This window comes from Platichthys flesus, chromosome 9 (assembly GCF_949316205.1).
Source record: "Platichthys flesus chromosome 9, fPlaFle2.1, whole genome shotgun sequence".
Lineage (NCBI taxonomy): Eukaryota > Metazoa > Chordata > Actinopteri > Pleuronectiformes > Pleuronectidae > Platichthys > Platichthys flesus.
Genome location: NC_084953.1, coordinates 8,286,477 through 8,302,099, shown reverse-complemented (window position 1 = coordinate 8,302,099; position 15,623 = coordinate 8,286,477). Strand labels below are relative to the sequence as shown.

At 40.4% G+C, this 15,623-nt stretch overlaps 1 protein-coding gene across 4 annotated transcripts; it reads left to right on the top strand.

Moving 5' to 3' along the window:
• Positions 1-7,128: 7,128 nt before the first annotated feature.
• LOC133960879 (disabled homolog 1-like) lies at positions 7,129-15,108 on the top strand. 4 transcript variants are annotated; one of them, XM_062395733.1, is made up of 10 exons: positions 7,129-7,193; positions 7,303-7,474; positions 10,211-10,347; positions 11,156-11,254; positions 11,675-11,806; positions 12,073-12,165; positions 12,261-12,305; positions 12,403-12,465; positions 12,845-12,938; positions 14,219-15,108. In XM_062395733.1, the coding sequence occupies exons 2-10, from the start codon at positions 7,390-7,392 to the stop codon at positions 14,623-14,625; spliced, it is 1,155 nt and encodes a 384-aa protein (XP_062251717.1). In that variant the 5' UTR covers positions 7,129-7,193; positions 7,303-7,389; the 3' UTR covers positions 14,626-15,108. The 4 variants fall into 4 exon arrangements, with proteins under 4 accessions (XP_062251717.1, XP_062251716.1, XP_062251715.1 ...); XM_062395732.1 differs by having other exon boundaries at positions 10,208-10,347; positions 12,848-12,938; XM_062395731.1 differs by having other exon boundaries at positions 10,208-10,347.
• The last annotated feature ends 515 nt before the right edge of the window (positions 15,109-15,623 follow it).

The window sequence follows — 15,623 nt, the reverse complement described above, 5'->3', positions numbered from 1 at the left end:
ACATGATTTGGCATGTACGTAGGCTAACGTACACCAGTCTGTACAGTTCTCACAGAATGGTGCCAAAAACATCCAGAGGCAGAAGCTCTTTGGACAGAAACACCTTGATGAGGGAGGCCAGACTGATTGGAGCTGACAGAAATGCTGCGGGGCCTCAGATAACCACTGTTTACTACTGCGGTGACCAGAAACCTCTTTGGGTTCCACTCCCATCAGCCAGGAACAGAAACCTGAAGCTGCGATGGACCAAGACTCAGCAACACTGGAAATACTGAACCTGGACAGATGAGCAACTTTTTCCTGCCTGAGTCATGCGGATGTTAAGATAATAATTCAGTGTCAACAACATGAATCCCTGGACCCAACCTGCCTTGTGTCAACAGTGCAGCCTGTTGGAGTAATGTTGTGAGGTGGCGTTTGCTTGGCACACTTTATGCAAATAAATCACCATTTCTATGATCTTCAAATGAATCCCGATGACAAGATAATGCACCGTGACGAAAAGCAAATAATCCCAAGTGTTCAGTGACCTTCAGAAGCCTCCAGTGTCACCAGAGCTGCATCCAGTGGAACACCTTTGGGATTTGGTGGTACAGGAGCTTGACAGCATAAATGTGCAGTTGACAAATTGGCGGAAATTATGTGACACAGAAATTCACAGGAAGTTTTCCAACATCTTGTGGATTCAATGCCACAAAGACATTGAGCAGTTTTGAGAGCAAAGACAGGTTCTACCTGGTTTAACACCGTGACATCTGACAAGCTGACCTCACTTGAAAACAAAATCTAGAAAACTAAAGTAAATGTAATTGTTAGGTGTAATGTTATGTTACTTTATATTACCTACTATGTACTAGATTTTGTAAAGTTATTCCAACTTTTCAAAGGCAGGTGACATTGACACACTGATCTAATGTTCCCAGAGGTATCACCTTGCACAATATGGTGTTTCCTCTTAAAACGCACATTGTTATGATGCGCTCCTGTGGGTTTAATTGGGTTTTGATGAAAAATTTGAATATTCTGTCATGTAATCCGGAGTAGGATGATCCAAATTATCAGTTAAAGTCAGTTACAGTTTGGAAAATCACTGTGAAATCTTGACAGATTGTCTTTGTACCACATGCCTCAGCTTTTCACTGGTCAATTCTTTGCCTTTCGGTTTTGATCCTTATTGTGTTTTTGACCTCAACAGTGTTTTTGTTGATTTTGCATCAGCCCGACTCTTAGACCTCTTTCTACACTTGGCTTGGTAGTTTGTATACATGTGTTTTATGTAGATAAAGAGTCTTTACTCTTATGTTGTCCTCCTGAGTCGTGCTCTTTTGTCCATTTTTCTGAGAACAGTGACACTCCCTTTATAAGGATTTGTTTATGGTGGAAAAAACACGGGTTTGGCGTTCAGCCACATTCTAAACAGCTACCTTGCTCCACTTAAGTGTTCTTAACATGAGTAAAAGCCATGTAGGTGTTTGTACATGTCATCAGAAGCCAGTTATATAAACATTTTCCTTTTAAATTATATGCAATGTCACTTATAACAATAATTGTATACAGGTGTCTAAATGGAGTTAGCGCCAGGACAAAGTGTAATTAATGTGCGCAAATTCAGAGCACACAGGTAAAGACAACAGTATCAGCACAGCCTAACAACTAACATTTAAACTCCAGCAAAGTTATCATCCAAACTTTGACTTTGCAGAAACTAACAGGACCAGTCTGGTGTTTAGCTTGATTACAGAATATTGTTTAGTTTATCCGATGAGGTTCTGAATCTGTTTCATCTGCTCCAGAGGTCACTCAGTTTCCACGGTGCACAGCAGAACATGTAATCCTTCAGTTTCAGATCTGCTGTCCCACATTATGTGAAGTGGAATGTGGGAAACACTGAGCCACATTAGTTACAGTCATCTGAATGAGACTCACTCATTATGTGATGAAGTCTAAACTTGTTTGGTTGGAAACTAATGTTGGTGTATGAACTTTAGATGACCACCATCCCATCACATGACAGTCATAACGCAACATGGCAAAGGAATCGTCTACAAAGTCAAGAAATGGGAACAAAACTAACATGTGGAATAAAACTGCAATGCACTCACATCGTTTATAAAACAAATGAGGTCCCAGGTAAAAACTTCTCAAAGGACTCAGCTGCTTTTCAAATGAAAGATGGTTTCGGATCATATATTCTCTCTGGAGACCGGTCTGGTTTTGTGATTGTGGACTTTGGTGCATGGTCCGGTTTAGGCAGAGAATGGGCTCCAGTCAGTAATACTCAGGTTAATGTCAGACCAATTACCAATTGGTACAAATGCAGATTTGGGGGCAGATCCTCTAACTTTGTTTTTCACTTTCTTTCACAATGTTGTATAACAAATAAACCATTCAGGTTGTCAGACGACTTCCAGTTGGAACGGGTGTAGCTCGAGCTCATTGGCAGTAAAGAACCATCGACTAATGATAAATCTGCATCCAACACACATAAATCCCACAGAGCGTATGATGGATACTCCCAGTGCTCAGAGCTACTGTGTGTGTGTGTGTGTGTGTGTGTGTGTGTGTGTGTGTGTGTGGGTGTGTGTGTGTGGGTGCGTGTGTGTGTTTGTGTGTGAAGGGGGGGGAGAGAGAGCATATCTCCTTCACTGTCACTGTTGGGAAATGATACTTTATCTGTGATCCCACAGTTGTTGTTCTTGTTAAGAAGGAAACTTGAACCCCCCTCTGTGATGTGATGACTGTAACATACGTGACCTAATCCTGTCCTTGGTGTTTTCTGCCGATTCCCTGGTGAAGTTGATTAAATCCGGTATTTCATGTCCTCAGGTTACTTGTGTCTCGTGCATTCTGCCAAATCTGCTGTTCTGGACTAAATATTGAGGGTTTGCATATTATTTTGACTTGAAAAGAATCCCTCTCATTTAGGGGAGATTTGGGGAAAGCTCTACTTAATCTGACATAAAACCCTTCCTGCTTCTGAGAGGTTTCAACAAATTAGCTTTGCTTCCTGAGAAAATGTCTCTGCATTCAAAAAGCCTCTTTGCTAACGTAAATATCGTGTCACAAGTGGTCTGTTTCACAATATTTATTTTAGAAAGTGCATCGCCTGCATTCTAGAGCTAGAGGGGGGGGGGGGGAGCAGAGGGGCATTGGAGGGAGGGGGTCAGCCAGTCAGAAAGAGAAAGCATCGTGGCTCAAAGTCTCTCTTTAACTTCACAAACTGCTATCAACTTTCTGTATTTCTGAGGATGTATGAAAAGAAAGTGTTGGAAAATTATTCAGTCAAAGTAAAACTAGTCTACATATACATTTAATTTCAATATATATATATTTATTTATCTGATTTATATTTGACAACAACAATTTGCATTATCCAGAGCTGGATTACAAACTTTGTGGTGATTTCAATTTTTATTTTTTAAATATGCATCACCAAACAACAAAATAAATGGTAATTATAAGATTTTTAACAAAGGTCCAATGTACATGTTTTATTTTATGTTAAGGCTCTGTCATGTCTTATTGCTGTTGATACATGGTGCATATACACTCCTGATCAAAATCTTAAGACCAGTTAAAAAATTGCATGAATTTGCATTTTGCACTGTTGGATCTTAGGAAGGTTCTAAGTAGAGCTTCAAAATGCAAAAAGAAGAAATGGGAACAAGAGAACCAAAAGTTGTGAGCAGGCAATTTATTGAAAACAACAATTTAACTCAAATAGGCTGTTCATGAGCTGATCAAAAGTTTAAGACCACAGCCTTTAAAAGCCTAAATTTGGATTCCATGTCATTTCCTGTCAAGTAATCACACTGTGAAGATCTCTTGATGGCAAAGGCTCACCGTATTTGAACGTGGTAGGATTGTTGAACTGCATAAACAAGGCCTCTCACAACGTGCCATCGCTGCTGAGGTTGGACGCAGTAAGACAGTCATTTTGCATTTCTTAAAAGATCCTCCGCTGAGCCGGAGGATCCGAATGGCTGTCCGTCAAGACACGGGACGATCCTTGTCCCAAATTAAGGCCATTACTGGTGCTGACTGCAGCCCAATAACCATCAGACGGCATCTGCGAAGGAAGGGCTTCAAAAACAAGAAACGTCTTCAAAGGCCACGTCTCCTTCAACGCCACAAAATTGCCCGTTTAGACTTTGCAAGGGAGCACCAAACATGGGACATTCAAAGGTGGAAGAAAGTTTTATTCTCTGATGAGAAAAAATATAACCTTGATGGTCCTGATGGCTTCCAACGTTACTGGCATGACAAGGAGATGTTTTCTACGCGGCCCAGTGGAGGGGGCGCCTTCATGATCTGGGGTGCTTTTTCCTTCAATGGAACAATGGAGCTCCAGGTTGTGCAGGGGCTATGTGGAGATGTTGCAGCGGGCATCCCTCATGACTGAGGGCCCTCGTCTGTGTGGTAACGACTGGGTTTTTCAGCAGGACAACGCTCCAATTCACAATGCCCGTCTGACCAAGACTTTTTTCCAGGAGAATAACATCACTCTTTTGGAACATCCTGAGTGTTCCCCTGATCTTAATCCAATTGAGAACATTTGGGGATGGATGGCAAGGGAAGTTTACAAAAATGGACTTCAGTTCCAGTGGATGCCCTTCGTGAAGCCATCTTCACCACTTGGTGCAACATTCGCACTAGCCTTTTGGAAACACTTGCATCAAGCATGCCAAAACGAATTTTTGTGATCAACAATAATGGTGGAGCTACTCATTACTGAGTCAGTTTTTGACACTTTAATTTCTGTTTTAGGAGTTTTTTTTTTTTTTTGGAGCTGTGGTCTTAAACTTTTGATCAGCTGATGAACAGCCTACTTCAGTAAAATTGTTGTTTTCAATAAATTGCCTGCTCACAACTTTTGGGCTCTTGTTCCCAATTCTTCTTTTTGCATTTTGAAACTCTACTTAGAACCTTCCTAAGATTCAACAGTGCAAAATGCAAATACATGCAATTTTTTAACTGGTCTTAAGATTTTGATCAGGAGTGTACCTCAACATGTTACTGAAACACAGCAAACGTACAGGTAGGGTATTATTCCAGGAAGCCATTACTGGTTGTGGTCCGTTTGTAGAGAAATAAAATAACGCTGCTGTGTGTAGTTTGTTCCGCCGCTGGTGCAGACAAGCAAACTCAATGCACAGAGACGGTATAAAAAACTGTATTTTTATACAGTTAAGGTAATAGTGAATAAAAGCAACTAGAATGTTATTCACTAGATAGAGTTCATTCAACAGTCTCCTTATTAAATCACATTTAAATTCACTCGATCCAGATTTATATTCACTAAATATTAAATCCACTAAACATTAAACATTATTGTATTTACTTTAAGTTATATTATATTGTAATTATATTTAATTATATTATTTATTTAACTGTAAAACTCATACCATTCAATATTTATCCCTGCGCTTCATTTCTTTCTTTTTCTTAGACCATCGCATTGTTTGTTTTGTTTTGTGTTGTTATGTGTATTCTATGTAAGAACATTGAGAGCCACTTCACCATGTCAAATTCCTTGTTTGTACAACTTACTTGGCCAATTAAACCTTATTCTGATTCTGATTCTGAATATTTTGGGAAACTAACTAAAAAAGCATTCCTGGGTCGGCTACCGGGTCAACATCACCCCTTCACAGAATGTCATCAGTTGAGTTGTTTTAACATAATCCTGACAACGAAACAAACACAGACGAAGACATTCTTAGCGGAGGTACCAATAAGAAACAGCACCTCCACCCACAGAGCAAAACAATATTAACAGGAACTAAAAGAAACACTATAGTTTATCTCGTAAATTAAAGAAATGATGGAATTACGTTCAAGAAACTGAGCTCTGTGGACTCAAAGGTTGAAAAAACAGAGGTTGTAAATGCCAGAAATCAAGGACGTGAACTGTTGTGTATTTTGTGAGGACACATCGAATCACTTTGGCCGGTCACGTAAACACCAAACAAAGTTAACACAAACTTCATGGCCCTGCAGTGTGAGCAGAATTAGTTTTTATTTTTTCTCACTGGCTCATTAAAGTGACTCATTAACTTGACTTACGTGCCGTCGGTTGGGAACGTCCCCAAATCACATGACGTTCAGTTTAGTCATCACCGGGAGAAGCTCGTTGGATTGTCATCTCAGTCTTGAAATGTCATCTGTTACTCTGAGAAAATAACTCTGATGATGTCACAGTGATGTCCAGGGTATCTCGCTCGGCTCCAGACGTGGACAATGTCCAAAATCCCAGCCTGATGTGCTGTGACTGATACATTTACAGTTCATACTATTATTTGAGTGTCCACATGTCCACAATCTCAATGTGCTGCTGTTGAGTAAGCACGTACTGTCTATTACACTTAGAGTTTTCATCTGCATCAGAAGGTGGAAGTATGAAGTAGACAGACTGTGATGTATTTAAAAAGCCTTTGTGGTGATATAGGATCCAGTGTTTTTGAAGGTTTAGGGTAAGTTAGGTTAGAGTTTTGCTAATTGTTAGTATCTTTCAAGCTAAATTATCTACAGTAGCTAAGCTAGCTGAGTCATATTGATTGGGACAGAGATATATCTAACATTAGCGACACTCTCGTTACTTATTACTGTTAATTTTCTGACGTTTTAGAGAGTGATACATAAAATATGTAAAGAATCAAGAAGTTTCAATGTTTATAGCGTAAACTAACTAATTAAAACCAAACTTAATGAAAATATGAACACTTGAACAAACATCCGTATGATGAGATCAACCTAAAAGGACATAAACCATCTTCATCTTCATCCTCAATCATTCGTGTTTCAGGGTTTAATCTGTGCCAGGAGAGGATCTTTAAAATAAATGTCATGGCTTCTCGCAACCGCAATCCTTTCTGCAGAAATTTTCAGCGAACTTGATATTAGAGAGACGCATTTAGTTTTGCTGTTATTTTAAGAGAATACCACCCAAAGTCTGTCCCTCCGAGAAACGCATGACCTCATTCTCATCCCCCCCGAGAGGGTACGCACCACGCACTGACTCCCGCTCCAATTAGAGCCTCTCCAGACCTCTACACGAGTTCCCATGTACTTGAGCCTCCCAGCGGATGTTAATATATCACCAATGAGTCTGAGGCCTGACCTTTGACTCTGTGAAGTTTCGGCTGTGAGTCGAGCCAAGCGGCAGGGTCAGAGCGGAGACACTCTCCCAGCAGGTGAGCTGGATCAATCTCCTTCTCCTTCTGTAAATTCATCTCATAATGTGATATCCTTAGATTTACTTTATGCCAAGATGCTGAATTAACTGAGCATCCTCTTTTGCAGCAGACAACTGTGGCAGCCGCATTGGTTTCCCAGGGATCCTGAGACCCCCCCACTTCTCCAGCCTTTAATTTCCAAACAGACCTCGCCATGATGGAGACGGAGCAAACGGCTGGAAGTTGTCCTGCTCCGGGCCAGACTTCTGTCAGAACCTGGCTCTCCTCCAGCTCAAGAGGTACAAGATGTTAGCTGCTGTTGACTGTCAGGGTTTGTTCTCAGGAGGAACAAAAAAGAACACAGGGATGTGTCCTCTGTGACCGATCAAGGTTTTGTGACCTGAGTAGAACATTGTCAAAACCTGCTGAATGTGCAGTTCTTACATTCTTCTTTGGAGATGGATGGGCAGGCTGCTTCAAATCCTTCAATCGCTTCAATTCTATTTGTTACAACATAATTGTGATAATTTTACCTCATCAAAATTACTTTTATTCTGTATGAGTGCTGCTTTCATATTGTCAACACTGACAAATGCACATCTTCTCTATCTGGGATATTAAATCCACCCAGAACAATTAGTTATGAACTTCATTAATTCCTACAAAATAATGTATAAGGGCCACGTAAAGGGGACGATTTAGAGAATAAAGTCGTAATTTTATGATTTTATCATTCTCGTAACAACTTTATTATGGAACTTTAGACCTTTTCTTCTTCTGTGTTGCCCGTTGTACATTTGTTTGTCAGCAGTAATTTCTATGTTTCTAAATAATTTTCTTTTTGACTTTGCTGATTATTTTCGTCTTACTGAACTGTGGCTCTCTTCTCTCTCTCTTTTCTCGTATCATGTACAAATACTTTGATCAAGATGAAACACTTTCAGCGTCTTTTCTTCCAATCATCACATCTTTCGTGAATGTATTGATTTTAAATTTTGACTCTCCTTCATGGCAGGGCAGTACCAAATCAGAGGCATCTCTTTATATCTAATAGATGAATTGATGTTGAGCTTCCAGCACTCAGTGGATTCCCTCTGTGATCAAGCAGCCTGTAGGGGTGTTTAACTTTGAAAGTAAACACTGCCAGTAAAATGCACTTTGTCCCCTGGTCAGTTCTGGAACAGCCAGTTTGTTAGTATGTGATGGGAACGGGCAGCATCATCAGGTGACGACTGTTTGTTTTGTTCTTCCTTGTTCTTCAAACTTGCTTCACCGGAGGTTGTCCAGGTGTTCCAGCTGTTTGAGAAGCATTTTGTCAACGCCACTTGTTGAAATATTCAGTAGTTTTTTACTGGAAATCCTTGAACACGTTCCCAGCCTTGAGAAGCTTTGATATGTGTTGGATAAACGTGAATTACAGCTCATGTTTCTTTAAAATCACCTTCTACTCGGGTATTTACAGTTACAATAACATCTGTTGAAGATGGATCCTCAGCTCTGAACTCGAAAAATGTGAATCTCTGACTTTCGTAATGCTCCCTACACACTTCCCAGATTTGTTAACCGTCCACCATCATAGGAAATTATGGCTTTATGAAAATGTGACCTCTATGTGTGAAGCTATTTTCCAATTCCGTATCTATAAAAAACACAGAACTCCTGCAGTAGTCATATTTTACCGGAGCAAGGACTAGGGAATGTAACAAAGTGCCAGAGATCTCACTTCAGCTGCTTTTTCAGTTAAGAGTTGCTGCGATTATAAATAGTGAACACCTTCAATTGACCTGACAAGATGCTTTAGAGAAGATGCAGCAGACATAATGAAGACTGGAAAACTGGTCAAACAATGCACTGTGGGAGTTTTTTTTAAGCTTTTGAGACATGATATGCTTTCCTAAGGCCCCAGAGGCGGTGGTCTAGTGGCAGAAACTTGGACTATGGGCAGAAAAGGTCTCTGGTTCGTCTCTGGTTCGACTCCACGGAGAAACAACAGAAGAAAAAACTGGATTGATCTGTCCAAAAATCCAAGAGGATTCTCCCTACCCTGTCTAGTGCCCCTGAGCAAGGCACCTTACTCCCACAACATCTGCTCCCCGAGCGCCGTACATGGTCGCTCACTGCTCTGTGTGTCCTGCACCAGATGGGTCAAAAGCAGAGATTCATTTTCCCTACCTGCATGAGTGTGCCTGTGCATGTCTGTGCATGTGTTTGGGACTAATAAATGCATCTTAATCTTAATCTAGTTTGGCTTGTATCATGTGTCCTTTGGGTTTTTATTACAGTTTTTTTGGCCAGCTCAGATGTCTCCGCAGCTTCTCCCTACAGGAAGGAGATTTGTTGTCAGTCATCTGTCACATGAGGTGGCTGAAGTCGAACATCGTCAGCAAAATATCTATAACCAATAGAATCTGCACACCTAACAGAGCAGTAACGGAGGATGACACTGAAGGATTTGTTTACGCCCCCGTGAAAATATAACACTTCCCCCAGTAGAATTATACTGGTAGGATCATTAACTTATTGTCCCTGACACAGCATTATCGTGCTACTTATTTTGGCTTAACATTAAAATACAAGTGGTTAAACTTTTACACAACACATGTGAAACTATTAAAGAGCCGACCTTTGTCACAGAAACACTTACCAACATTTTCATAACCACTAACTTACCTGTTTTTACAGGAAATGAGATTAAACATTGACTAAGGAGCCGACAAATGCTCACTCAGCAATTTGACCTCACACTGACACACAAACATGCACACACACACACACACACACACAGAAAACACAGAAAACACATAAAGAGGCAAATACTTGTCCTCTTTTTCCATTAACAAACACTAATTCACACAAACACAGACATGCAGAGACACAAACACTGAGGCACTGTTGTAATACACAACTGCAAACACTCTAAATTCACAAATACACATGAACTTTAATTAAATTCTGACACACAATAATAAAGTCAAATATACACAGACACACATTCCTTTGCCCTCACACAGATTTATCCTCGTGTTTCCCAGCAGCCGCCAGGTCACCTGCTGACTCCGCCTCCCGCTTCCATGGAGACGGGGTTCGCTACAAGGCGAAGGTCATCGGCGTGGACCCGGTACCCAACTCCCGGGGGGAGAAGATGTGCTGGGACTCCATGATGAAACTCAAGGTAGCCTGTCCACCTCGGCCAAAGTGAACTCACCTCTGTGTCATCGTGACTCACGATGGTTAATTATCTGTGAGTCGATCTTTTCGTCATCTTATTTTAGGAAGTTATTCTCTCAGAGAGAAAATTTGGAATGAACACCAGACTTATTTTATCGTTTGATCAGTGAGATTTAAATCTGTCATCAGTCGTTGTAACAACAAGGAGTGATGACAGGCCGGTTTCCCCAGGACTTATTCTTACCGCCCGGTCAACGCTGCTCCAAACTGGAATATGTCAACAGCTGCAGGAGGGATTTCTGTGAAATGATGTCCCCTGACATTCAGGGTTAATGTCTCAAAAGCTCTGGAGTCATTTTCAGCTGATTCAGGGGGTAATAGTCCCGATAATATTTCTCACAGAGAATGACTCACAGTTAATGCGTTTCTACTGTTTGGATTCAGGTTCAATCAAACCATTAAACTAAAACGTTCAAACAAAACTTTTAATGAAAGTTACATCTTAATTCCCAGGGTACATTTCATTGACATTTTGAGAAAACGGAAAACTCTTCATTCACTCTGGTCTGGTGCTTTAGGGTTCAGGGTCCTGCTCAAGGACACGGAGCTGGGAATCAAACCCCAGTTATTGGTTAGTGGACGACCCGCTCTAACTCCTGAGCCACAGCACAAGCCTCTACATGGAAGTAAATGATTGTTAGATTATTCGATGGAGCTGTTTCAAGCAACGTTTGGGGATCATACCTGCAAATCTGAAATGTGTGTGTGGGTGTGTGTGTGTTTGTGTGTGTGTGTGTGTGTGTGTGTTTCAGGGCTTCGATGCAGCTGCAAGGAGACAGGGGAAACACAAGCAGAGAGTTTGGCTGAAAGTTTTCTCCAGTGGCCTGAAAATCCTGGATGAGAGGAGCGGGGTGAGTCACATCAGCTCATTCCTCGCTCTGACCCAGAACCCTGCACTTCACTGAAATCATTTTCAACGTCCAGCAACTTCTCTTTCTGTGGATTAATATGAACAGACACAATGTTTACACACAGACTTTAATCTTAATCTTGGTTGAGTTTTATAGAAATGTAAAGAAAACTCTTGCTCCCATTTCAAGAGACCTCTACAATGAAACCTTCATATGCACGGATTTGCCTCCAACTCTAAATGAAGCCACAATGTCTTTGTAATTAACAACAAACATGCAGACAATCTCCTGCTCTACATCCCTGGACCTCAACCGCTATGGAGAAATTTTAGGCTGCCATTAGTGCTGCATGGTGGTTTTGTGGTTAAATATGTTGTGACAGGACTAAAAGCTCTGATTCTCTTCATCTGCTGGTTTCAGGCTGTACTTCATGACCACGAGAGGAGCCGGATCAGCTCTTTGACAGAAGACGAGTCGGACCCCAGAGCTCTGGCCTACGTCTACCAGCACCAAGACACCTACAGCCTCTTCTACATCAAGATGGCTAACCTGGTAACAACACACTGTGATATGAAGTGTTTGGAGGACTACTACGTGCAAAAACATCTTTGAAAATAAGATGCACCCAATTGAATTTTCAGCTGCTGTTAATTTGCTCTTTATCGTCACAGTGAAAGTTTTTTTAATTGTTGGATATTTGATATTTGATTAAAACAAAAGTTAAGACCCAGTGTCTCTCTTTTCTGACACAATGTTACCGCCCTGCATGAATGTGTTTGTAACAAAGTGTAATTGTTGTGTTCCATCTGGTCAATCAGGCAGGGCCAGTCCTGGCCGACATCAAAGAGGTTTGTCAGTGTGAGGACCAAGAGACGCCACAGGAACCTGCAGAGACACAGACACAAGTCCAGGTTTAATTCCTCTTTTGTGTGTGAGTGTGTGTGTGTGTGTGTGTGTCTTTGTGTCTACACAGCATTTTTGAATTGTGTTCCTCTTTGATTTCCAGGGCTCCTTACTGGTTCTAAATGACAGTTCATCCTCTCCAGATGAGGTACATCGAACAACAACGACAATTCACAATCAATTGAGCAAAATAATTTGCATGAGAAAACTCTCCAGTGTTTAAATATAGCGATTGTTATTTTCAGGCCCCAGCTTTTGAGGGTGTGTTCAGTCCGCGACCGGAGTCTTCACTGGGACGATCCCAGCAGGTAAACCACCACACAACATTCAGCGTTCAGGTCCCTGCTGCACACACAACAACTGGAACCTAAACATACAGATCTGTGGTTTTAATTTCAAATAATGATGGATACATTCGTCCCAGAGAGAATAAAGTGCAAAAATACATGATAGACAATTTTTTAAGGCTATAATTTTTAAGCCCACTCAGACACAGGAGGATTATCATTTGTATGATTAAAATAGGCATATTAGCTTGACACCCTCTGAAGATAATGAACAAAGCAAATCAATGTGAAAATGTTATTTTCAACATAATATATAAACATTAGAGTAGTCGTAAAACATGGTTCCCCACTCCTGGTCGATGAAAGCTACATTCAAACGTGTTTTCTGTTTGTGTGTCAGCAGGTCTCTCCCAGAAATGCGCTGATGGAAGTTTTCTCCATCCAGATGGACGAGCCGATATCACCGACCGACACAAGCTGTACCAGTCAGCCTGGTTAGTGGAAAGAAGCTCTTTAGACTGTTGTCCTCTCAGAGAAACTTTCCTCAGGCTGTGCCAGGCTGCATTTAAGTTGTAGAGCTATCTGAAGGCCAAACTCAGGGCAGTATTATCCGGCTTACTCTCTGACTTTTCCTCTATAATTTGCCAAATATTTTTAAATTCAAAGCATATTTGTTGTTTATTTGTTTCTTTACATCGTTATATCACAGATATCTATAAACGGCCGACAAAGTTTTTATCACACACAAGATAAAAACATTAGTTTTTGTAAATATTATGACTGAGAAGATCATCGCTTCACTCATGTTTACACAACCGTGCGCTGTTAAAACTGTGGCGACATAAATAATATGGTTGAATGGATGAGTCTGCATACAGAAACATTTATATTGTTACTTTAAAATATATAAACTAACAACTTACATCCTATTTAAAATAAAACAATGGATCCTCAACCTTCATTTAAGTTGTACATCATTAGGTCATAATAGGTTCTGCTGGATATTCAGTAGTGTAAAGATTCCTCATTGCGTTGGATCACTTGATTAACATACAAGTGATAGTTATTCCCAAGAGCTGCAGATCCTCAACTGACCTTTGAACTGCAAATCCAAGATAAAAGACAGTTTTCCATAGATGTGTTTTTTCCCATAGTCACTCTGTACAAGTCATTTAATTTTTGATATACTGACCAGGTCATGATACTGTGCTTCCCATGGTTCTCCTGATATTGAGCTGAGTTAGACACACATGCTTAAAACCCTGTAGAAAAAGACAGAGGAATGTGGACTGGTTTTTGTTTATCAGTGATCTCCAAAAATGTAACTGCTCGGTTTCAATTATCTCCACCGTGTGGAACCACAGCCGAGCATCTTTCGTTTCAAATTTAATTTGTTTCTAAAAGGTTTTGGGGAATTTGGTTTATAAATAAATTGCATGAATTTGGTTGCAAAAGTCTTGGGTGGAAATATTTTGTCAATAAACATTTGAGGTTTGACAAAATGGCAAAAGGTCAATTATTTAATTTATTGATTATTCTGTTGAACTTCAATTTATCAGATGTTAGTCATTAAAATGTCATTAATAGAATAAACTTCTATATTTAGCTGCTTCGAATAGCTTGTTTACTTTTGGATGAAAACCAAAGCTATTTGATTGACAGTGAAATAAAGCAGGAAACAAACTAAGAGCTTGGCATGAAAAATTGGAAACAGAGAGCGCTAACATTACAACAAAGGCAGAACTCAGTTTTAAAGACTTCTCTGTCTCCCTAGATTCTCCTCAGCCAACACTCTCCACCTCTCAGATCCTCTCCATGTTCCCCACTCAGCCACCAGGGGGCTCTCCATACTCCTCTCCACCATACTCTCCTACCCCCGTGCCCTGGGGCCAGAATGTTTTGCCAGGAAACCAGTGGGCAGGTCCAGCTATGGCGCCCTGGCCAACCACGCCTGGCAACATTGCTGCATGGCCGCCAGCAGCCATCACAGCGCCCCCTGCAGGCAGTCCTCACGGCATGCTGACCTCTCCTCCAGGGGTCATGTGGGGAGGCAGCACACCTTCTTCACCCACCACTGCCAACGGTTACGCTTCACCTGTAAACTCCATCAATGTCCCCAGTGGAGCCACAGGATCAATGCAGTCAGTGCCCACTAGTTTGGACCAAAATCTGCTCCTGTGAGGGAAACTTCACATCAATGCTTCAGTCACGAAGCTCTCGTCCAGTGTCTCTTAATAAATTATATTATAGTCGTGACCATGGTCAATGTATGGCTATTGGAAGACACAGAAGAGGACATTAAAACAGGAAACCTTTCATAATTATTATTATTATTATTATTATTATTATTATTATTATTATTATTATCTAAGATATTGGAGTAAGTAGTATTTACACAAAATGTCTGCTCCTTAAGAACCACAAAGATATGTTGGTATCTTTACGTGTCTTTATTGGTGTTATGTTTAATTTTCTATATCAAATTCACTGCAAACATCTGTTTTGATGTTAATCATTTATTCAGTGTTCCTCACGTTCGGTTCTGTGGGTTTTGGACGGATCAATTTCCTTGTCCAGATCAAGGGTCTATTGTAGATTTGCGATATTGGGCAATATGATCAAAATGAACTTGACTTGACCTGAATAAAATATGTAGAGTACGACTCACTTCACCTCACTTTTACTTTATTTCGCAGACTTTGACCTGTGTTTTTTGTTAAGAAATTATTTACTTTCTGTTTTTTTTCTTTTTGTGTTATCCTTTACTCTCTACTCACAAATACAGACTCTATTACACAAAGAGGGACATTAATAAAAATCGACATTGTCACTGAAACTTAATAACTTTCATCTCTTGGCCCATTCAGGTCACAGGGATTCAAATCTTAAGAAACATGAGATTAGAGGAAGTTAAAAAAAAAGCTCAGTAGAATACTATGACTCCAAACGTCACTCACAGGTCATCAGCCCAAGAAAAGAACTCAGAAACACACAGTAAATCAAGATGCAACAAATTACACACACTCATTATTATCAGTTCCATTAACTTGCTGGATTTTTCCCCTCAAGGTCAATTAAATATTCTTTAGGAAATCAGAAATAAAATGATTTAAGTAAATAAATAAAAAAGCCTGGGTTTGCTCCCTGATCTGGATCTGCAACAATGATTTACATATTCA